The sequence below is a fragment of the Musca vetustissima genome, unplaced genomic scaffold, assembly GCF_032173495.1.
Source record: "Musca vetustissima isolate MV318-11 ecotype Yass unplaced genomic scaffold, APGP_CSIRO_Mvet_v1 utg2483, whole genome shotgun sequence".
NCBI lineage: Eukaryota > Metazoa > Arthropoda > Insecta > Diptera > Muscidae > Musca > Musca vetustissima.
Window position 1 is genome coordinate 358,136 of NW_026886224.1, and position 22,875 is coordinate 381,010.

Consider the following 22,875-nt stretch of genomic DNA (forward strand, 5'->3'; position numbering starts at 1 on the left):
CTGTGAAGGTCGTCTGTTAACCGTTGGCGTTGTGTGCAAGTGACTGTGCGTGTGCCTAATTGTGTTTTGTTGTTGCACATAACTTCAATTGTGTACTCAACCTAGTGACATTTGCTCCCACAGGAGAGCCGGAAATTTGCAAAGTGAATGAGAAGACATTTACTCTCACTAACTAACGGCTGATTTCTCTGTGTTAGGCAGGCAGGCAGGCAGACAGGAGTCTGCTTGCTCCTATTGGCATAGAAAAACAAACAGAACAGAACTGAAATTAGTTTGACCGAGGTTTTCAGGCCTCTAATAAAAAGTGTGTTACTATTATTACGAAGACGAAGAAGACGACTTTAACATAGAAAAACGATGTAGAAATGTTGGGCCACCACATTGTGAGAGTACGCAGCATAACATAATTTTGTTAGATAGGCGATAGCACACAACGACTAAGGAGGTTGTTTGGCTGGCTGAATGGTTTGCTGATTTTTGTTTTTGCCTGCCTTGTTGATGATGAGGCAGAAAAGCAGGACAACAACAACAACAAACGGCAAACAAAAGCCAAGCACAGTTTTAATGTAATAACGATTTTTTGGGAGAATTTAACATCAGTTGCCAATTGGAACTCGCAACAGAAGGATGTCAAATTTGTGAAGAAGGGCCAAGCTAATTTGTGTGTGTAATAACGAAAGAAAAATAGAGGCAAATAAATTGGGTTGATTGTGTGAGTGTGTATATCACTGAGATTTGATGTTGTACAAAGAAAACATAAACTTTTAAATATTGTTTTCTTAAACTAAAGAAAAGAAGAAGGAGAGCAGCAAATCAAGGCATCATCATTCATCATGGAAACATGTCGTACTTGTGCCAAATGTGATTTCGATAATCCTTCCCAGTGGCTGGATTTATTTAATGTCCAGCATTGGAAACCTGAAACAGAGCGTATACACATTGTCTTGAGTGGCTGGAAAATTAAGGTAGGTATCCCAACAGCCCTTCAGATTTTTCTTAAAGAAAAATATTTAAATTAATTTTTTTCTCGCATACAGATATCATGCAATGATGGCCTGCCCCAAAAAATATGCACCGATTGTTTTTCGAAATTTTGCACCGTGGCGGAATTTCGCCTGCAATGCCTGGAGGCCCAACAAATTTTAAGCAATATATTTGATAAAATCGATAGCCAGAGTATACAGGGCGATGAGGAGGATGATGGTGAGGGGGACAATGGTGTTGAGAGTGTGGGCTGTGTGGGAGACGACCAAGTAGTATATGAAGACTATGAACAGCACTCCATTGAAATGGATAAGCACAATTTAACAACCACAATATCCCCACAAAGTGTTACAAATACTGCAGTAGTAGAACAAGCCGCAGCAGCAACAACATCCTTAGCAACCACAATTGTTGTTACCCCAACAGGACGACAAGTCATCGAAGTCGAAGCAGAAAATCTACTCAAATCGTGTAGTAGTAGTAATAATAATGATATTGGTGAGTATTGGAAGCCACCAATCCCAGGAGATGATGGGCTCCCCCCAAAAAAGTAGGTCTCTTCTACTTGGGTATGCAAATATTCCTTTTGCTGCTCAATTGTTTGCAGTAATACTCGGAGAGCCGAAAAATAGTTCCAAACACACTCGAACTCACACACAGACAGAGGCAGGCGAAAAAGAGGAATCTATCACACATTCGTACTCGGCATTGTTGTTGTTGGTTTGTTTTTGTTTTGTTTCTTTTTACTACGATTTGTTTGTGTTTTTATTTTGTTTTTCGTTTCGTTTCATTTTGTTTTTAATTGAGGCAGGTCAATGGACTCTTGTTGATTTTGAGATGTGTTTTTTTTGGTGGTGCGCCACCCGCCAAACCTTTTAACCTCATCTCATCCACCTCGTGACGTCCTCATTTTTTTTTTAATGGTTGAATTTTAACTACTGTTTGCAAAATTTTCTATCAAAGCTATTTAGACATCCGGGAATGTAGATGTGGTTGTTTATTTTTTGGTTGGATGTGTCGCCAACAACAGATGACATAGCATCCATGTGGATACCAACCCGACCCATTTATGTGGTAACTTTTTATTGATTTGTTAAGTTTTATGGGACTTTTTGTAATTAGCAAATGGTTTTAGGGGAGGTGTGGGCGGAATTCTGTTGTTTGATTGCGGAAATGAAAGAGGTAATTTAGAATGGAGTGTTATGAGGACTATTAGATGTAATTGGAAATGTTTTGTGGCTGGGTTTAATGAAGGAGCGTATGATTGATGGAAGGATGCAGGATTGTGTAGCAAGGCGTATGGTTTAGATTTGAAAAGGGGCGTCGATTTTTTAAAGAAATATTTTTTGTTCAAGGCGTAGATTTTTTAAAAATATTTTTAAGGCGTAGATTTAAAAATATATATTTTTTTAGTCTCTAGATTTTTTAAAAAATATTTTTGGGTGTAGATGTTTTAAAAAATATTTTTTGGGCGTAGATTTTTTAAAAAAATAGTAGATTTTTTAAAAAATATTTTTTTGGGCGTAGATTTTTTAATAAATATTTTCAAGGTATAGATTTTTTAAAAATAATTTTAAAGCCTCAAAATTTCTTAAAAATATTTTTTCAAAGCGTAGATGTTTTAAAAAATATTTTTCAAGACGTAGATTTTTTAAAAAATATTTTTTCTAAACGTACATTTAAAAAAAAAAATATTTTTTTAAAAAAATATTTTTTCAAGGCTTAGATTTTAAAAAAAATATTTTTTTCAAGGCTTAGATTTTTAAAAAAAAATATTTTTTCAAGGCGTGGATTTTTTAAAAAATTTATTTTTTCAAGGCATGGATTTATTTAAAAAAAAATATTTTTTCAAGGTGTAAATTTTTTTAAAAAAAAAATTTTTCAAAGTGAAGATTTTAAAAAAAAAATATTTTTTCAAGGTGTAGATTTAAAAAAAAAATATTTTTTCAAGGTGTAGATTTTTTAAAAAAATATTTTTTCAAGGTGTAGATTTAAAAAAAATATTTTTTTCAAGGTGTAGTTTTTTTTTAAATATTTTTTCAAGGTATAGATTTAAAAAAAAATATTTTTAAAGGCGTAGATTTAAAAAAAAAATATATATTTTTTAAGGCTTAGATTTTTTAAAAAATATTTTTTAAGGCTTAGATTTTTTAAAAAATATTTTTTCAAGGCGTAGGTTTTTTTAAAAAATATATTTTTTTAAGGCATAGATTTTTTTAAAAAATATATTTTTTTAAGGCATAGACTTATACAAAAATATATTTTCAAGGTGTAGATTTTTTTGAAAATATTTTAAGGCGTAGAATTTTTTAAAAAGTATTTTTAAGGCGTAGATTTTTTAGAAAATATTTTATCAAGGCGTAGATTTTTTAGAAAATATTTTATCAAGGCGTAGATTTTTTAGAAAATATTTTATCAAGGCGTAGATTTTTTAGATTTTGTTAAAAAGTATTTTTTTAAGGCGCAGATTTTTTTAAAAAAATATTTTATAATGCTTAGTTTTTTTTAATATTTTTTTTAAGGCGTAGATTTTTTAAAAAAATATTTTTTCAAGGCGTAGATTTTATAAAAAATATTTTTTCAAGGCGTACATTTTTTAAAAAAATATTTTTTCTAGGTGTACATTTTTTTAAAAAAATATTTTTTCAAGGTGTAGATTTTTTAAAAAAATATTTTTTCAAGGTGTAGATTTTTTTTGCTTTTTTTATTTATTTATTTTTTTTTGAGGCGCAAATTTTTTACAAAATATTTTTTCAAGTTGTAGATTAATAAAAATAATTTTCAAGGCGTAGATTTTCTAAAAAAATATTTTTTCATGGCGTTAATTTTTTAAAAATATTTTTTCAAGGCGTAGATTTTCTAAAAAAATATTTTTTCATGGCGTTGATTTTTTAAAAATATTTTTTCATGGCGTTGATTTTTTAAAAAAAAATTAGAAAAAATACATTTTTTCAAGGCGTACATTTAAACAAAAAAATATTTTTCAAGGCCAAGATTTCTTAAAAAATATTTTTTCAAGGCGTAGATTTTCTTACAAAATATTTTTTCAAAGCAAAGATTTTTTAAAAAATATTTTTTTATAGCGTGAATTTTTTAAAAAATATTTTTTCAAGGCGTTGATTTTTTTAACATTTCTTCTTTTATTTCAGTTCATACGAAGTCCTCCTTGGACAGCATATTAACTATGGCCAATGATGTGGGCAACAACAATAACACCGAGGTTTCATTTCGATCGTTATCAACAATAACAACAACAAATACAACAAATGACACTGCCGTTATAATTAACGAAAATGACAAAACAAATTGTTGTCCCAACGATTTCCTAGATGATAATAATAGCACTAACAACAACAACAGCAACACCAACCACGACGAAATAATAACAGAAGATACCAACGATTTAGATGAAAATGATCTCATCGAAGAGCTAATCGATGAATTTGTGGATGTTATCGAAGATCGAGAAGCAGAATCCGAAATCAATGATAATATCATTATTGATCATTCTCGGGATCAAAATCAGAATAATATTTACCCGAATGAAATCGAAGAATTTTTACTAACAAATAATAACAATGGAATAACGGAAAAGGCTGAGGAGGAAAGAGAAGCGGAAGAGGAAGAAACGGATTACAAAGCCGATAATTTAAATATCACCTTCGAATGTAAATATTGTTACAAATGGAAAAATGGTGCTAGTGAAATGTTTCAAACTCAGCAGGAATTATTGAACCATATCGCCGAATTTCATGCCTCCCACAATAATCCCTATAATTGCCCATATTGTGAGGAATGTTTTATGGATGCCGCTTCACGTACCACACATCTCAAAGAGGCACATAGTCAAAAGTTGCATTCTTGCGAGGTGTGTGGTAAAAAATATGCTGATAAATTTAATTTACGAAATCATGTAGAGAAATACCATAGCGGAACGGATTTCGATTGTACGCTATGCGCGAAAAGTTTTTGCTCGAGTAAAAGTCTAAATTATCACATGAAATGGCATAATCCCAAAGAACAGCTAAAATGTAGCTATTGTGATCGTTTGTTTATTAATCAGCGGCATCTGAAGGTACACGAAGAAACGCATACCGGATTTCGCAGTCAAGAAGTTTGTTCGTTTTGTGGGAAGTGTAAGTAAATGCTAGGAAAGAAATTTTTTCCACAGTCCTCAAGGTGTAGATTTTTTAGGAATATTTTTCTGAAACTCATCAAGTCGTAGATTTGTTAAAGAATATTTTTTCGATGTCCCTCAAGCCGTAGATTTTTAATAAAATATTGCTTTAAGGCCTAGCAAGGCGTAGATTTTTTAAAGAATATTTTGTTGTCAAGGCTTAGATTTTTAAAAGAATATTTTTTAAGGCGTAGATTTATAAAAAATATTTTTTAAGGCGTAGATTTATAAAAAATATTTTTAAGGCGTAGATTTATAAAAAAATAGTTTTTCAAGACGTAAATTAAAAAAAAAATATTTTTTCAAGGCGTAAATTAAAAAAAAATATTTTTTCAAGGCATAAATTAAAAAAAAAATATTTTTTAAGACGTAGATATATAAAAAAATATTTTTTTCCTGGCTTAGATTTTTAAAAGAATATTTTTAAAGCGTAGATTTATAAAAAAAATATTTTTTAAGGCGTAGATTTATAAAAAAAATATTTTTTCAAGGCGCAGTTTTATAAAAAATATTTTTGTAAGATTTATAAACAAATATTTTGTTAAGGCGTAGATTTATAAAAAAATATTTTTTCAAGGCGTAGATGTATAAACAATGTTTTTTCAAGGCCTAGATTTATAAAAAAATATTTTTTTTCAAGGCGTTGATTTATAAAAAATGATTTTTTCAAGGCCTAGATTTATAAAAAATATTTTTTCAAGATGTAGATTTAAAAAAAAAATATTTTTTTAAGGCGTAGTTTTATAAAAAAAATTTTTTTCAAGGCGTAGTTTTATATAAAAATTTTTTTTTCAAGTTGTAGTTTTATAAAAAAAATATTTTTTCAAGGCGTAGTTTTATAAAAAAATATTTTTTCAAGGCGTAGATTTATATTTTTTTCCAAGAGTAGATTTATAAAAAATGTTTTTTGAAGCGTAGATTTATAAAAAATATTTTTTCAAGGCGTAGATTTATATTTTTTTCCAAGCGTAGATTTATAAAAAATGTTTTTTGAAGCGTAGATTTATAAAAAATGATTTTTCAAGCGTAGATTTATATGTTTTTTCAAGGCCTAGATTTATAAAAAAAATATTTTTTAAGGCCTAGATTTATAAAAAAAAATATTTTTTTTCAAGGCGTAGATTTATAAAAAAAATATTTTTTCAAAAAAAAAAATTCAAGGCGTAGACTTATACAAAATGTTTTTTCAAGGCGTAGATTTATAATTTTTTTTCAAGGCGTAGATTCATAATTTTTTTTTCAAGGCCTAGATATATAAAAAAAATATTTTTTCAAAAAAAAAATTTTTTTTAGGGCATAGATTTATGAAAAATGTTTTTTTTTTTTCAAGGCCTAGATTTATAAAAAATATTTTTTTTCAAGGCGTATATTTATAATTTTTGTTTCAAGGCGTAGATTTATTAAAAATGTTTTTTCAAGGCCTAGATTTATAAAAAATATTTTTTTCAAGGCCTAGATTTATAAAAAAAATATTTTTTCAAGGCGTAGATTTATAAAAAAAATATTTTTTTCAAGGCGTAGATTTATAAAAAAAATATTTTTTTCAAGGCGTAGATTTATAAAAAAAATTTTTTTTTCAAGGCCTAGATTTATAATAAAAATATTTTTTCAAGACGTAGATTTATAAAAAAAAAATTTTTTCAAAAAAATAAATATAAATATTTTTTCAAAAACATATTTTTTTCATAACGTAGATTTAGAAAAAAAATTTTTTTAAAGCGTAGATATATAAAAAAATATTTTTTTCGAGACGTACATAGATTTATAAAAAAAATATTTTTCCAAAAATATATTTTTTTCAAAGCGTAGATTTAATAAAGAAAATATTTTTTTCAAAATAATATGTTTTCATGGCCCAACAAGGCCTAGATTTATAAAAAAAATATTTTTCAAATCTTCTTAAGGCGTATAAAAAAAAATAAATTTTTTCAAATATTCTCAAGGCGTAGATTTTTTCATATAATCTTAAAGTATTTCATTTCAGATTTCTTTCATTTAAAAACGTTGAGATGGCATATTTTTCGGCAACATGGTGGTGAAAAACCTTACAAATGCGCGAGATGTCCTGAAGGTATTTTCTTAAAAAAAAAAATAGCTAAACCATTTTAACTTTGGGCCCCAAGGTCCTACTGCAATTTAATTTTCTTTAATGTGCTTGTTTTTATCACCAGTTTTTATCTCCTACTTCGAAAAACGCCTACACATGCTCGAATACCATTTGGACAACTTGACACTGATTGAAAAAACCGAATGTATGTTGTGCCGTAAGCGTTACGACAACGAACTGGTACTCAGGGATCATATGCTCGAAGACCATAAGGAGAATAAAGGAGCTGTAAAAATCGCCAATAATAAACGCATCATTATGAATAAGAAACCGAAAAGTTTTACTGGTTTGTTCCATTGTGAAAAATGTGATAAACGTTTCAATATGAAATCGGCCTTGGAGCGGCATATGGCTGTGCATTCGGTGGAGGGAAGGTAATGAAATTTCAATTTGGTATTTTTCAAAATGTTGATTCATGTGAGATTTTTAGGCCTCACGCCTGTCCCCAGTGCCCGAAACGTTTTAAACGTTCCCAGGATATGAAATGGCATTTGAAGACACATTCTTCCGAGAAACCCAATATATGTGATATTTGTGGCAAGGGATTTGCTTTGAAATATGTTCTGACTCAGCATCGGAGGAGTCATGAGGGTAAGATTTTTGTGAACATATTTTGTAAGTCTTATCAAGGTGTAGATTATTTAAAAAAATATATTTTTTTTTATTATTTTCTAGTTCTCGAGAAGAATTTCACCTGCACCACATGTGGACGTTCATATCTGTTTGAAAAATCATTGCGTTTACATGAACGGATTCACAGCGGCAAGACCTATTACAAATGTGATTTGTGTAGTGAAAGTTTTGTAACACACATTAAATTTAAATGTAAGTATTCCCCCCCGGGGGACCGAATAATATTAACTATAAGCAAAATACTATTTTTTTATTTACACCTTCAGGGCACATGAAAAAAATGCACGACGAAGAGGAAGTGGCTGCAAATACAAATCTAAATTCGAATTATAATAACACCAACAATAACAAAAATAATATTAGCAATAACAACAATAATAATAATAAAAAGAACACAGAGCTGCCGTTGGATGACTTGGTAAATATTGTGATTACTTAGCAATAAATTTATTAGACAATATTTAGAAGAAAAAAAAGTATTTTGTTTTAAACACAGTTTTTGTGAAACTTGGAAACCAATACAAAAATAATAATATACATATTATATTAAATATTATATATAAAGAATATAGCACAAATGACCATTAGTTTTTAAAGAAAACAAATACATATAAAGAAATAAGCGAAAATTAAAAAATTGTAGTAGTAAATGTATAATGCTCAAAAGGTATATTTATAAAAAAAATTGCATTTATTTTAAACCAAAAAAGATTCACATATATTTTAATTCAAATTGTTAGTTAAGTTAAATGGCAAAATAAATGATAATGTATTACTAGTAGTTGAGCCAAAGGCTTTTAAATGCAAAACGAAACCAAATATTTTAAAAATTTTACCTTCACTAAATAAATAAAAAACACCTATTAAAACTTATTACTCCTTTTTAATAATCCATTTAGATGAATATTTTAGGTTTAATCTATAAAACTTTTTTTATAATAAATATATTGTTTGATATTTTTAAAACTATTCATAATTTATTTTTATATTAAACAATTTTAATTAATATATTTTAAACTAATTATTAAATATTTATGCTAAATGTTAAACTATAATAAATATTCTAAATAAAAAATAAAAAAAAATTGTTTTTAATATTTTTATAAAATAAATTTTTAATGTATACCTCATGAATAATAGTACGTTTATATTTAACCGGATTTCGTTAACCCAGTGGGTTTCAATTGTCAATTCTTTTGAATATATGTCAAATAAATCCTTATAAAGTTGGCCCGGCAAAAAGTTGTAATGTATATGCCGTTTAAGGGGTTTATTTCATGACGATTTACTGGTTTTATATTCATATTTATTTTAATATTTCGTTTTTCTATCCAAATTTTGTAACAAATTGTATTTGAAAAAAATTATTTTATAATTGCTTTAATTTTTATGCAATAGCAATAAACATTTTACTCCAATTTTATTCCTACTTATCTTCAGTATTCTGATGAAATATTACACTTAAAAATGTACTTATTCTTATTCATTATTAATAAATTAATTTTAATTTAATAATTCATTTATTTTTATTAAAAATAAATAAAAATCTCTTTATTTTGACAATATATAAAGTTCTCCTCGCATTTATACGCGTTAATAGTGTGGCGGCGCTTATCAACACAAATACCAACGGCGTCAACAATTCCCCATAGGCATACACGGTACTCTCTGCAAACAGCAGCCAATCACAAATGACCACATACTAATGCAACTCTGTTTACACTCTGAACTGACGTGTGTTTTTGTGTTTTGAAACAAGAAGAGAAAATAGAAACGACGATAAAACTTAAAAAATCTACCTAGGGGACACAAACGAACGAATTTGGCTGGCCATTTTCAATAAATAGATCAAACAGAAAACAAGAACAAAACTATTTGCAAGTGGAAATTACTTTTAGCAGCTGTGGAATAATAACATTAATACAATAAAACAATAATATTCTTATTGGAAAATAAGTTAGCTGAGAAATTATATCTATCTGTCTACCTGTATAAGAAGAACGTAAAGAAGAAGAGGAAGTGGCAAGAATTACACTGATAAAAAGCACACAGCATATATAGAAAGTGCTTTGGTCATTTTGTGTCTAACGTTGTCGTGTCTTGCTTGCTGCTGTGCCACGCTACCAACCAAACCCTTTGTAAATTTTGAAGATTTTCTAGAATTTTGATAAAAGTAAACATCAGAATTTTAATGTTTGGTGAATCTGTGCTGGGATTAGCTATTTGTTGACAAGATGGTGGTATCATTACCCGAAATATTGAGCCTGGGCGGTGAAAAAAAGTTGACAGCTTGTTTGCTTTTGTTAATATTGGAATTATTTTTGGAAGGTCAGTAGCAATACCGGGTGTTGGTCGCCTACAAAACATTTCTTTAAATATTAAAAAAAAAACTATCAAAACTACAATGGCCTTGACCTTGCACGCACGTCCCACTGCATATTTGGTTAAACGCCTACTTATTTGCCATTAACAGAGTATCGTATGAATGAATTTTTAATTAACATTGTTAACAAAATGATTATTGATTGACTAATATTTTGTTTTTGTTTATTTTCAATAGGGGCTGAGGCAGTTCCAAATTCCGCCGATATTGAAAATCATTTGGAATTGGGTAAACAGTTTTTGGCCCACAATCAATTAAGTGATGCCCTGACACATTATCATGCAGCTGTTGGTAAGTGAATTGCTGGTAATCATCGATTGTTTGATCCTATGTAACATGTTTGTTTGTGTGTGTTTTTTGTTTTGTTTATTTTTTAGAGGGCGATCCCAACAACTATTTGACTTTGTTCAAACGCGGCACAGTCTATTTAGCCATGGGTAAAACCCGTTTTGCCATACAAGATTTTAGCCGGGTCTTGGATTTGAAACCAGATTTCACAGCGGCCCGTTATCAACGTGGCACAGTCTATATGAAAAGTGGTGAATATCAACAAGCTGCAGCGGATTTTGAACAAGTGGTAAGTGGAGTTAATGTGAACAGGGATTGGTTTTTGAAAAAATTGAGATAAAGAAAATGAACGATTTTTGACCGATATCTTATCTATGTGATTTATGATAAGGGGTGAGGAGATTTTGAAATGTTTTGGGAAAACAAATACACGCAATGCCTACACGAAACTTTCGGAAATATGGTAGCTTTGTCGACAGTCAGATATGCGATTAGGAACCTTCAAGACGAAGAGGAATCACCACAATTTACATTATTCTCATTAGAAGCGCAAAATCATACAAGCGTTTGGAGTAAAGTACGTAACCAAGGTCCTCGTTAGCCTTCCTTATAGTTCTCAATACCAGGAACATAGATCGGGTGTCCTCATAACATAACGGGTGTCAACATAACAAGTTGTAGCCAATGCAATATATGTTTGGGTGCTACAGATTCAGCATTCCGAATCACAATCGATTTGCAGCCACCGTTCAGAAATGTTAGGAAGAATCTTCCAGATCTAGAGAGAGAGAGAGGTCCAGATGTACAAAAGGGAACATTTTTATCTAGAGACTATTTTCAAACAGGATTGACAATCTGGTGTAGATGAGGGTGCAATACAACAATAGAGGTTTGGTTCTGACACAAAGATCAGGGTGGTATAACATCCTCAATTATTGGAGTGTTTTATCGGTGGACATCTCTCCATAGTAGAACCAAAGGCCTTCAAAACGATCTAGATCTTTTCTATATAGGGAAGAACCTTTGGATGGTTTTCTGATTAAAAAAAAAAACCTGCAAAGTCTAGGCTGTATAAATGACTCTTTAAGTTTCTTTCTATAAAATCGATCCTAGTTTTGTATTATTCATTATTATATCTAATCAATTTCCCCTTTTTGGTCTTTACAGCTCTATGAAGAACCACACAACGAGCACGCCCACGAATCATATTCTCGCATTGCACCCGCCGAAGAACAATGGCTTATAGTACAGGATTTAATGGCACGCGGCGATTATAGAAATGCCATTCCCATGCTGACACAACTTTTAGAAATTTCACCATGGTGTGTGGCATTCCGTCAAACACGTGCCGATGCCTATATCGAATTAAATGATCTCCTCGCCGCCATATCTGACCTGCGTTCAGTAAATAAATTATCACAAGATAGTACCGAAGGTTATTATCATCTCGCCCTGCTGTTGTATAAAATCGGTCATGCCACCAGCGCTCTGAAGGAGATACGTGAATGTTTAAAATTCGATCCTGAACATAAAGACTGTTTCCCATTCTATAAGAAGCTGAGAAAGGTGGAAAAGGGTATTTCAAATGCTGAACAATATCGTGACGAAAAGCAATATCAAGATTGTATACAATCGGCCGAATCCGTGTTGAAACACGAAATGGAGGAGCAAATGATAATCTATGAAGCAAAGCGTATTCTGTGCACATGTTCGGTGCGCAACGAAGATCATGGCAAGGCGCTGGGCTATTGTAAGGATGCCTTGGACATCATGAAAGATGCCCAAATACTCTGTGATCGTGCCGAAGCCTATATGGGTTCGGAAATGTATGACGATGCCATACATGACTATCAGGAAGCTTTGAGTTTGGACGAACATCTGCAAAGAGCCAAAGAGGGTATTGAAAAAGCCAAAAGACTGCAAAAACAAGCCGAACGTAGAGACTATTATAAGATATTAGGTGTTAAGCGCGATGCAACAAAACAGGAAATTGTCAAAGCCTATCGTAAGGCAGCACAAAAATGGCATCCGGATAATTTCCAGGGTGATGAAAAGAAAAAGGCTGAAAAGAAATTCATTGATGTGGCTGCCGCCAAGGAGGTACTCACAGACCCGGAAAAGCGAAGACAATTTGATCAGGGTATAGATCCATTGGATCCTGAGGGTCAACAGGGTGGTCATGGTGGTTTCCATGGCGGTTCACCATTTGCTCACTTCCATCACGGGTCACCGTTCCAGTTTAAGTTCCATTTTAATTAACGAGACCATTTTTATGATGAAACCACACACACAAACACATATAAAAATGGCATCCTAAGCTTAATCCATTAGTCAAGTTTATTTTTTTGTTATATAAGTTTTTAGTCATAGTTAAGAAATTGCTGATCCTTTCTAATCCCCCTTTCTAACCCTGAAAACGATCTTCTTTTTTTTATTTGGTATCTTCAATTTGAGTTCCTTTGCTAACAAACAAATGGTCATTTTTCGAAAGCATTTATTTTTTCACTAGACATTTGTTTTTGTAACTAAAATATTTGCAGCAAAAATTATCATTAAAAAAATGCTAATAATTTCACAATTCTAATGTGAGCCAGAGCCGGTGATATTTTTTTCTTCAAGACGCAGTGTGATGATGTTAGTAGAACAAATTTGCCATCATATCAGTTTATTTTTTGTTTTTCATTTGTAAGCTTTGTTAACACGATTTTCTTCTCTCTTTCTATTTTCTTTATACGCTCCCCTTTTGTTAGTGTAAATAGTTAATAAATTAGGCTATACAATATAATTAAATTAATAATAATAATATAAAAACGAAAAAAAATAAAAAACGATTTTCCAAAAAATAATAAATAATTTGTACAACAACAATTAATTTATTTTATGATAAAGTAAAGAAGAAAAAACTCCACGATCAACAAAAAAAAAATTAATTATGATATTCGATAAAAAAACGATTTCTTTTTAATAAAAAGCATTAAAAAAACAAAGTTAACAATTAGCCAAATTAAAGACTTTCATTTTATGGCATTCAAAAATAATTAGAATGGAAAATAAATATTTAACGATGAGATCTTATAGACGGGAGTCTTTCATATAGACGAGCTGAAGGGAGTCTTTCATATAGACGAGCTGAAGGGAGTCTTTCATATAGACGAGCTGAAGGGAGTCTTTTATATAGACGAGCTGAAGGGAGTCGTTCATATAGACGAGCTGAAGGGAGTCTTTCATATAGACGAGCTGAAGGGAGTCTTTCATATAGACGAGCTAAAAGGAGTCTTTCATATAGACGAGCTGAAGGGAGTCTTTCATATAGACGAGCTAAAGGGAGAAGATAGACTTTCAGAGACGATCAGAAGGGAGACTTTCAGAAACGATCAGGTGAGTGAACAGTGGATATGCCGGATAGATGTTATGCCCCAAGCCATCAGTTCGCGCCCAATACGTTAGCGGACCACACCGGAACCGAATAGGCAGTTTGCTTTCCCTTATCAGATCCCCAACTGCATGGCGAAAAAGTGAGAATTGAGAAGCTTGTTCTCGCGCAAACAACATATAGAGACCATGTGAACCGCACAACCTGATAGTAATAATTAGCGGTCGGAATTATAAGAATACATTAGCGGACCACACCGGAACCGAATAGGCAGATTGCTTTCCCTTATCAGATCCCCAACTGCATGGCGAAAAAGTGAGAATTGAGAACCTTGTTCTCGTGCGGACAACTTATAGAGACCATGTGACCCGCAGAACCTGATAGTAATAATTAGCGGTCGGAATTATAAGGACCCCATAACCGGCCAATTCAATTGTAGCCGCATTTCCGATGTCCAAGTGCATAAAATAGGGAGTGTAGCCGGAACATACTTCTATGTTGAAATATATCTGCCAGGAGTATGTATGTACTCTGACGACAAATTTAATACACAGATGTTACATTAGAGGAGATCGAAGAAACAAAGAAATCGAAATCGAGAATACTACTGTCAATAGAAGACTTTAGAAAATCTGCTGTCCATTAAAGACCTTTAGAAGGTATTCCACTGAAGGCCTATAGAAGTTCCTCTGCTTATAAAAGGCTCTTAAAACCTACTCTGTCATTACGAGCTCTTTAGAAGACCTTTAGAATGGCCTCTGTCCTTAGAAGACCTTTAGAACGCCTTGTGTCCATAGAAAAACTTTAAAGTAGTCTTTCCCAGGTGGTACTTTAAGATTTGTAACGCCTTCCTTCTTCAGACCTTTAGTCCTCTGTCCATAGAGGACCCTTAAATATTTTTAAATCTCTCTTTCTGACCATAAAAGACGTTCAGATGGTCTACTGTCATCAGAATACCTTTCGAAGCTCTTCTGTCCATAATATACCTTTAGAGGGCATTTTGTCCGATAAAGACACACATAATTGCTTCTGTCAAAAAAAAAATGCTACTCTGTTATTAGAAGCTCTACGATTTATAGAAGGTATATTTTCTCTTCTGCAGAAGACTTAAGACTTAGGGTTTTACAATATCTTCTGTCCATAGAAACCCTTTAAAAGGTCGCCTCTCCATAGAAGACCTTTAGACGGCGTTTAGTCCGTCTCTTGGTCCATAAAATTTATAAGACATCTCATATTTAAAATAATGTAAACAAATAATTTTTCGCTCTTTATTTATAAAACAAACATTTTAATTCGAATATCAAAAAATACAATCTTTCATTACAAAAACGACACTTATTTTATCGACCATTTAAGTTGTGTTTCAAACAAAAAAAGGAGCCTTGTGAAATAATCAAAGACATACCGGAAATAGGTCGCATACAAAGAAAGAAAAAAATACACTGGGTCCAATTACAAAAACAAAAAACTTTAAATCTCAAAATAGAAAATTAACATAGAACATAGAAATAAATATACATAAATAAATCTAAACACTTTGTATAAAGAAAACATAAATAAATATGGCTACAATAAAGACGGAAATTATAATAAATGTCTGCTTGAGATGATATTTCTCTTCCATGGCCATCATAAATTGGCGGAATGGTGATTCTTCCTGCTCGGGTGCATTGACATAAGAACGACGTGCTGAGATGGTGGCGCTGCCACCACTACCACCACCACCACCTATGGTACGACGATTATAGGCAGCAGCAGTTTCACGTTGACGAAATGCTGACGTCTTGGGAGGTGTAATTTTTGTGGGTCCAATTGAATGGCGTATGGGTGTTGCCTTGAGTGTCTCCAAATTACGTGCAAATTGGCTAAGAAATGGTGTCTGTAGATCTTCTTTTACGGGACTATCTTCCACCAAGACTACATCATCTTCGTCGTCGTCATCGTCCAATTCCTCTCCCTCATCCTCATATTCGACATCGTATGGATCGGGGGTGCTAACATATTTTTGTGTAACTCCCCCTCCTACTCTTGGTTGATAAGTTGATGCAGCGGAAATTGTAGTTCTTGATGCTGGCTGTGGTACTGCAGCTGCTGTTGGGGGTTGATAGGTTTTACGTACACTGGTACTGGTGGAATTGTTCAACACGGTTGTGGAACTTGGCTTGGTGTTGCCGCTGTAGTTATATGAACTATTTAAAGAACTGTAACGTGTACTGGAACTTAATGTTGAAGCCAAGGGTGGCATTGATGCCGATGTTGTCACCTTAGATTCCGATAGAGGCACATAGCTGGTGGCACTGTAAGATGGTACACTTGATACGGGTTTCTTCATTATTTCTTGCTCAATTTCTTCCTCGGTCGAATCGATATCATCAATGGGTTCGGCATAAGTTTTATTAACACTTGACTCCTGTATATACGATGTAGATACCACACCAGTTTTACTCAACACCTGCGGTTTGGGAGATGGCTCTTTGGCCGGTAATTTTGGATACAAAGTAGGCTTCTCGGGTGTCTTTGCTTTTGGCGGCAACATTTGTGTCAAAACCACCTCACCGCGATCAGGTGAAACATCTGAATATTCTGGTTCACTAACCGTGGTGGTTGTGGTTACATGCCTTTCCGTGGCTGCTATGGTACGTCTAGATGGTCTGTTGGCAGCCGTTGGTTTTCCACTGGTGGTTGTGTTGTTGTTATTATTCAATGCAGCAGCGGCTGTAATTTTAGCAGATGACGCCATTTCTGATGGCTTTGAGACATGCATTGTTTCGCGACGATTTGTCTTATTGGGAGTTGTGGTGGTAGCGGGTTTACCCGACATTACAGCCTCCAAGCGGCGTATAAGAATTTTACGACTCGAATCGGTCACCGGTACATTGGGCATACCGAATTCGATCATTTTTTGACGCAATTCTTTGTTACTCAAGGATTCCAGAGCGGCCATGATGATTTATTTTTTCCCAGTTTTTTTGTTCTTTCGAATATTGGGAGGGGGAACGAACAACGAAGTGTTTAGACAACAAAAAAAACAACAACGAATCGAAGACAATCCACTTAAAACGTTTAATTCCGATTTAAAACACAAAAGACAGGTTTCAAACTTGTTCTGTTGCAAAATTTAGCCAGAATGAATGAATTTCAAAAAATTTGGCAAAAGAAAGCCAAACACAGGGTTGTATTTGCAGTGACTAATTACACAAAGCTATGCAAAGTTGAATGGTGACGCCGTTGGCAATAATGATTACCAAACAAAAATCAAGTTTCAACAGGTTACCAAAAAAAATGTGTTTTGGAGTTTAAATTCCGTTGAATGTGGATTGAGGACTTGTTGCGTCTCTTTTATAATTACAATAGAGTTTAAAAAATTCGTAGATATAATGGGACGAGTTTAATTGTTTATTTCTTTAAAAAGGAACTAGTTGAATCCTTAAAGTACGTTTAGATTTACGAAATCCCCTCGATCACACTTGATTTGTGAACATGATTAAAGTGACGTATATGCTATGGAATTGACATTTAAGCACACTTTAACTGATTGAACTAGTTCTTTTTTTTAAGGAATGAAGAGGGCTGGATTAGCTCCAGTACAGTATGTCTTATATGACTTAACACTCCAAATTTGAAATTTTGCCACTTTTTGAGTACGGAAACAGAGAAAATATGTGGATATCAGAATGGGGACGAAATATTTTTCGGAGACTCCACAACGTATTTATATTCTTTATCAGAGTAAAATTCGATTTCGTATTAGCAATGTCATTCTGCAGAAATTACGATTGAAATCGCAATGCGTAACATAGAGCCTTGAAATTGTTCACATACCCTGCTTCTACTTCTATACACCAGATTTTTCCTGTCCTATAAAAACTTCATTTAGTTAGCCTTTCATTGAGATAATGAAATTGCAATATCTAAGATAGAGCCTTGAAATTCTACACATACCCTGCTTCTACTTCTATATACCAGATTTTTCCTGTCCTATATAAACTTCATTTAGCTAGCCGCCTTTCATTGAGATTATAGAGTTACTTTAAAAATTATCAGTATGCAGCTCGGCTGTACGGCTTTCGCCAACAGACGTTGCCTGCTTCAGCTCGTCTATAGAAAATTCATTCAGCCCCTCTACAGAAAATTCATTCAGGTAGTCTAAAGAGGAGTCGGTTTACAAATGTCCATCCGTTCGACAATTCTCGAAGGGATCATTCCAAATTTGCACATCGTAACAAGTATACCAAACATAGATTAAGTTCGAAGATGAAGGATATCGGTCCATTCCTTTTGGCATCTCCCCCACAAAGTGTTTGACCATTTGAGCTGAAAATGCATTTTATAATATCGTGCGAACAGAGCATCCGATTCATATTAAACTTAGCACAAGCTTATATTTTTAACCATGCCAATATATTGTTGGGTGATGGGACTTTTAGGTCTTGTGCGCATCTCCTCCAATTTGAAAGACCACGTTCCAAGATGTTGTTTTTTACTTGGTCTTTACATCTAATTCGTGGCCTTCACCTCCTACGGGAACCATCAGTAGGCTCGCTTTTATATGCCTTTTGAGCTGGGGCCTAGCCACCGTAGTCGCTGAAGCTCAATACGACGTACTATGTCGATGTCGGAGAATTTTTCTTTCAAACACCGCAAGAGCTGCGCAAGTACTCATGCTTCAAATCCATATAACAGGGTAGTATCGTAATATTTCTTTCAAACTTAAATCAAGTTCGAAGATGGGACCCATCGGTCCATTTTTTCTGGTACCTCTCTCACACAAAACAGTCAATATTTTGTTGAAAATTAATTTTAGGCGAATAGACCTAAACATAGCATATCCTAATATTTTAATCATGTAAGTATAGTGTTGGAATATGGGATTTATCGGCCCACTCCTTCTAGTATTTCCCCCACAGAGGGTCAACATTTTGAAAACATGAAAATCTCATATGAGGCGGAATTTCCAATATCATGCAAACTTTGCTCATCCAAACTTTACATATATCAGACCTAAATATGGGTCCGTTAGTTCACTACTTCCGGTAACGTCTAATTTGATCCAAACTTAGCAAATACTTGGCCTAGAGTACCTATACAAATACTAAACTTTTTTATTTTATTTTTTATTTAATATTTGTTTTTAATATTTGTCTATTCTTTTTTTAAAATCTTGACTTTATGTCCCCATAAAAACCCAATTTAAAAAAAAAAAAAACAATTTTCATTTATTTTCTCTCTTCTCAATCATCGACTGTGAACCTCCCTATTGACAACTCTCTGGCATACCAGCAGTAATCACCAAATACAACCCTAAGCATATGTTTTGATTGAAATCCACCACCAGAGGTCGTTGTGCAAATGTCAAATCTATGAAATGACAGCTCTATCATGCCTTCTCTCTTTCGCCATTTGTCAAGTTTCCGGTACGTACGCGATTTTTGTGTTTTTCTCCAAAAAAATTAAAAAAATATGTAAAAAATGCCTTAAACTAAATAAAATTCATGATTGATATGACAAAAGAGCAATGCCAGAATGCAAATAAATAAATATTATGTGCCTAATTACAAATTCAAGCAAGATGTTTCAAGATGAAAAATAATGCCAAGCAGCACTTCAACAATAATATTGATGAAGATGATTGGATGTGTGTTGAAAGGGAATACTAAAATGAAGGAAGATGATAATAATGACGAGTGTGTGTATAAATAATGACATTTAATGAATTTTAATCAAGTTTAAGGCAATGTTTACAAAACAGTGAAATCGGGGAAAAACAACTACAACAAAAAATCGATGTCCTTTTCTTGACGAGAAGAGATGAAATATACTGACTCTGGATTGTTTACTTCTCTTGCAGGTTAAACTATGGCTGATACACAAGCTGCCGCTGCTGCCCCCGCCAAGGCTACCAAGGCCACTAAGGCTGCCAAAGCCCCCAAGGCTGCCAAGCCCGAAAAGGCTGCCGCTGTCAAGAAGGCTGCACCCAAATACAAGCGTCATGGCCGTCTCTTTGCCAAGGCTGTCTTCACTGGCTACAAACGTGGTTTGAGAAATCAACACGAAAACCAAGCTATCTTGAAGGTAAGGATTGAAAATTCCGATTTTTGTTTCTTAGAACTATTCTAAATTTGAGTTTGGTTTATGTTCTCCTTGTTATTTTTTAGATCGAAGGTGCCCGCAGAAAGGAACATGGTCAATTCTACATTGGCAAGCGTTGTGTTTATGTTTACAAAGCTGAGACCAAGAAGTGCGTTCCTCAACACCCAGAACGTAAGACCCGTGTACGTGCCGTTTGGGGCAAAGTAACCCGCTTGCACGGTAATGGTGGTTGCGTTCGTGCTCGTTTCAACAGAAACTTGCCTGGTCATGCTATGGGTCACCGCATTCGCATTGTAAGTATTAAAGAATTTTCTTTTTTTTTCAATATTGGGTATGTCAAGGAATGTGTAAAATAATGGAACACTGGGTTACATCACTGTTTATTGGGATGATATCCTGGCCCAATGAAATATCGTAAACCTGCTCTAGTATGAATAGAAGTGGGGGGATAACAATATAGAATCATGTTGGCTTCTCAGGCAATTGTATCAAAACATTGATGAACGTGTGCCCGAAGATCTGTTGTGTATTGTTGTTGCATTAGTAGTATATCAAGTTTGGAAACAGCTGATAAGAATTTTAACCACCTTATGAGGTTAACAACAGACGTATTTGAATAACTTCAAACAAAAACAAATCAAACCTTTTTAAAAAATACTTTCAGACTTTTTCTCTAAAAAAATGTCAGCTTATTTTTTAAAGATGTTTTCTGTATCGGCACACGAACTAGACATCTTTTTTTGTAATATCCTTGATTAATTTGAATTTATGATTTTGACATATTGACCAATTCCTTAAAAAAAACAAATGATTTAATCATTTTTGAAAATGTAAATTTTATTTAAAAAAATTGTACTAATTTTTTATTATTTTTTTCTTCCTCTCATTTCAGATGTTGTACCCCTCAAGGATTTAAGTTGTTTACACTTAATTTTTGACGCTTAAGTTTTAAATCCAAAACAAGACCTATAAAATTTTATATTAAAAAAGAATAAACAACAAACTTAAAACCTGAACCACACCAATGTTGTATAGTGTTTATATTATTAAAAAAATTAAACAAAAGAAACTTTGTTATATTAAAGTTTTATGATGTACAAGAAGAAATTAAAGCAAATATTTTGTTTTTAAAGGATATTTAAATCTTACTACCGAAATATTTTGTAGGAGATTTGACGAAATCATCTCGGTTGGTGAAGTTCTTAAATTAGGTGACTGTTCTACTAATGACAACAGGCTTGAATTAGCGAAATGTTTCTATTTAAAATAACCCGATTTTTTTTTGTGGAAGAAATGGTCATCGAAATGTTTTTGTATTTTTTAGGTTTTATGCAAAACAAATTGTCGCTTTTTGATTTCACATTGACGAATTTTCCTATGTTTCACGCAACGAGTTTGATTTTCCAATGTTAAAAAACTGTCAGTACATCGTAAAGTTCGGCAGGACGGAACTTTTTTTTATACCCTCCACCGTTATATGGGAGCTATATCGAAACCGGGCCGATATTAATATTTTTAGTGGGGAAATTTTGCACCCCATTAGATTAAAAAATACGACATTGCCAAAAAGGCGGAATATTGGTGATTGCCGCATACTCGGGGCTACCCCGAAACATAATTTTTATACCCACAGCCTTATGGCTAATGTGGTGGCATACATTTGATACGGTGAAAATGTGCCTCATTGAAATATTGGTTTTAGACCCCCATGTTTCTTTGGATCAAATCAGTTTCAGAAAATTTGGAGTCGATTTAGACATGTCTGGCTGGCTGCTGCCCACGATAAATCTCGAAGGGAATAATCGATTTCATCCAAACTTTGCACATCCTTATATTTCTTCCAAACTTAGTTTAAGTTCGGTCCACTCCTTCTGGTACCTCCCCACAAAATGGTCAAAATTGTGCTAAAAACTAATTTTATAGTAACATGCAAACGGACTATCCGATTTTAACGAAACTTTGTACAACCTATTGTCTTTACCAAGCCTATATCAAGTAGGAAGATTGGACCCATTGGTCCACTCCTTCTGGTACCTCCCCCACAGAGGGTCAAAATTTTCAATATTTATAAATCCAATATCAGGCGAATGGAATGGCCGATTTAAACCAAACATTGCATAACCTATTACCTTTGCCAAGCCTATTATTACCTTTGAATGGCCTATTTAAACCAAACATTGCATAACCTATTACCTTTGCCAAGCCTAGATCAAGTTTTAAGATGGGACCCATTAGTCCACTCCTTCTGGCACCTCCCCACAAAATAGTCAAAATTGTGCTAAAAAATAATTTTATAATAACATGTAAATGGACTTTTCGATTTTAACGAAACTTTGTACAACCTATTATCTTTACCAAGCCTAGATCAAGTAGGAAGATTGGACCCATTGGTCAATTCCTTCTGGTACCTCCCCGACAGAGGGTCAAAATTTTCAATATTTGTAAATCCAATATCAGGCGAATGGAATGTCGGATATGAACTAAGCATTGCGCAACCCATTATATTTGCGAAGTCTAGATTAAATCCGAAAATCGAACCCATTGGTCTACTCCTTCTGGTACCACCCCCACAAATGGTCAACATTTTCTATATTTGTAAATCCAATATCAGGCGAATGGAATGCCAGATTTGAACCAAACCTTGCACAACCTATTATCTTTACCAACCCTGTATCAAGTCCGAAGATGGGACCCAGTAGTCGACTCCTTCCGTTACCTCCCTTACAAATGGTCAATATTTTTATAAAATTTGATCAGCATTAAATCCGAAACATCTTAGATAAAAACATATTTCTTATATAAAGCTAATAATAAAATATAAATGTAATTCCGAAGACCCC

At 33.1% G+C, this 22,875-nt stretch overlaps 4 protein-coding genes across 4 annotated transcripts; 3 read left to right on the forward strand and 1 right to left on the reverse strand.

Annotated features, from left to right (window-relative positions):
* Positions 1-833: 833 nt before the first annotated feature.
* On the forward strand, positions 834-8,359 carry LOC133333742 (zinc finger protein 572). The gene is made up of 8 exons (XM_061542034.1): positions 834-965; positions 1,038-1,482; positions 4,134-5,120; positions 7,146-7,232; positions 7,333-7,642; positions 7,699-7,859; positions 7,944-8,093; positions 8,168-8,359. The coding sequence occupies exons 1-8, from the start codon at positions 834-836 to the stop codon at positions 8,338-8,340; spliced, it is 2,445 nt and encodes an 814-aa protein (XP_061398018.1). The 3' UTR covers positions 8,341-8,359.
* A 1,689-nt stretch (positions 8,360-10,048) lies between these two features.
* LOC133333725 (dnaJ homolog subfamily C member 3) lies at positions 10,049-12,863 on the forward strand. The gene is made up of 4 exons (XM_061542014.1): positions 10,049-10,229; positions 10,462-10,575; positions 10,662-10,861; positions 11,740-12,863. Exons 1-4 carry the CDS (start codon positions 10,136-10,138, stop codon positions 12,829-12,831), a joined length of 1,500 nt encoding a protein of 499 aa, XP_061397998.1. The 5' UTR covers positions 10,049-10,135; the 3' UTR covers positions 12,832-12,863.
* Positions 12,864-15,457: 2,594 nt separating this feature from the next.
* Positions 15,458-16,889, reverse strand: LOC133333743 (otefin). Its single transcript, XM_061542035.1, has one exon. It carries the CDS (start codon positions 16,887-16,889, stop codon positions 15,474-15,476), a length of 1,416 nt encoding a protein of 471 aa, XP_061398019.1. The 3' UTR covers positions 15,458-15,473.
* Positions 16,890-19,265: 2,376 nt separating this feature from the next.
* LOC133333734 (large ribosomal subunit protein eL33-like) lies at positions 19,266-21,056 on the forward strand. The gene is made up of 4 exons (XM_061542024.1): positions 19,266-19,359; positions 19,794-20,017; positions 20,101-20,328; positions 20,928-21,056. The coding sequence occupies exons 2-4, from the start codon at positions 19,802-19,804 to the stop codon at positions 20,949-20,951; spliced, it is 468 nt and encodes a 155-aa protein (XP_061398008.1). The 5' UTR covers positions 19,266-19,359; positions 19,794-19,801; the 3' UTR covers positions 20,952-21,056.
* Positions 21,057-22,875: the final 1,819 nt, after the last annotated feature.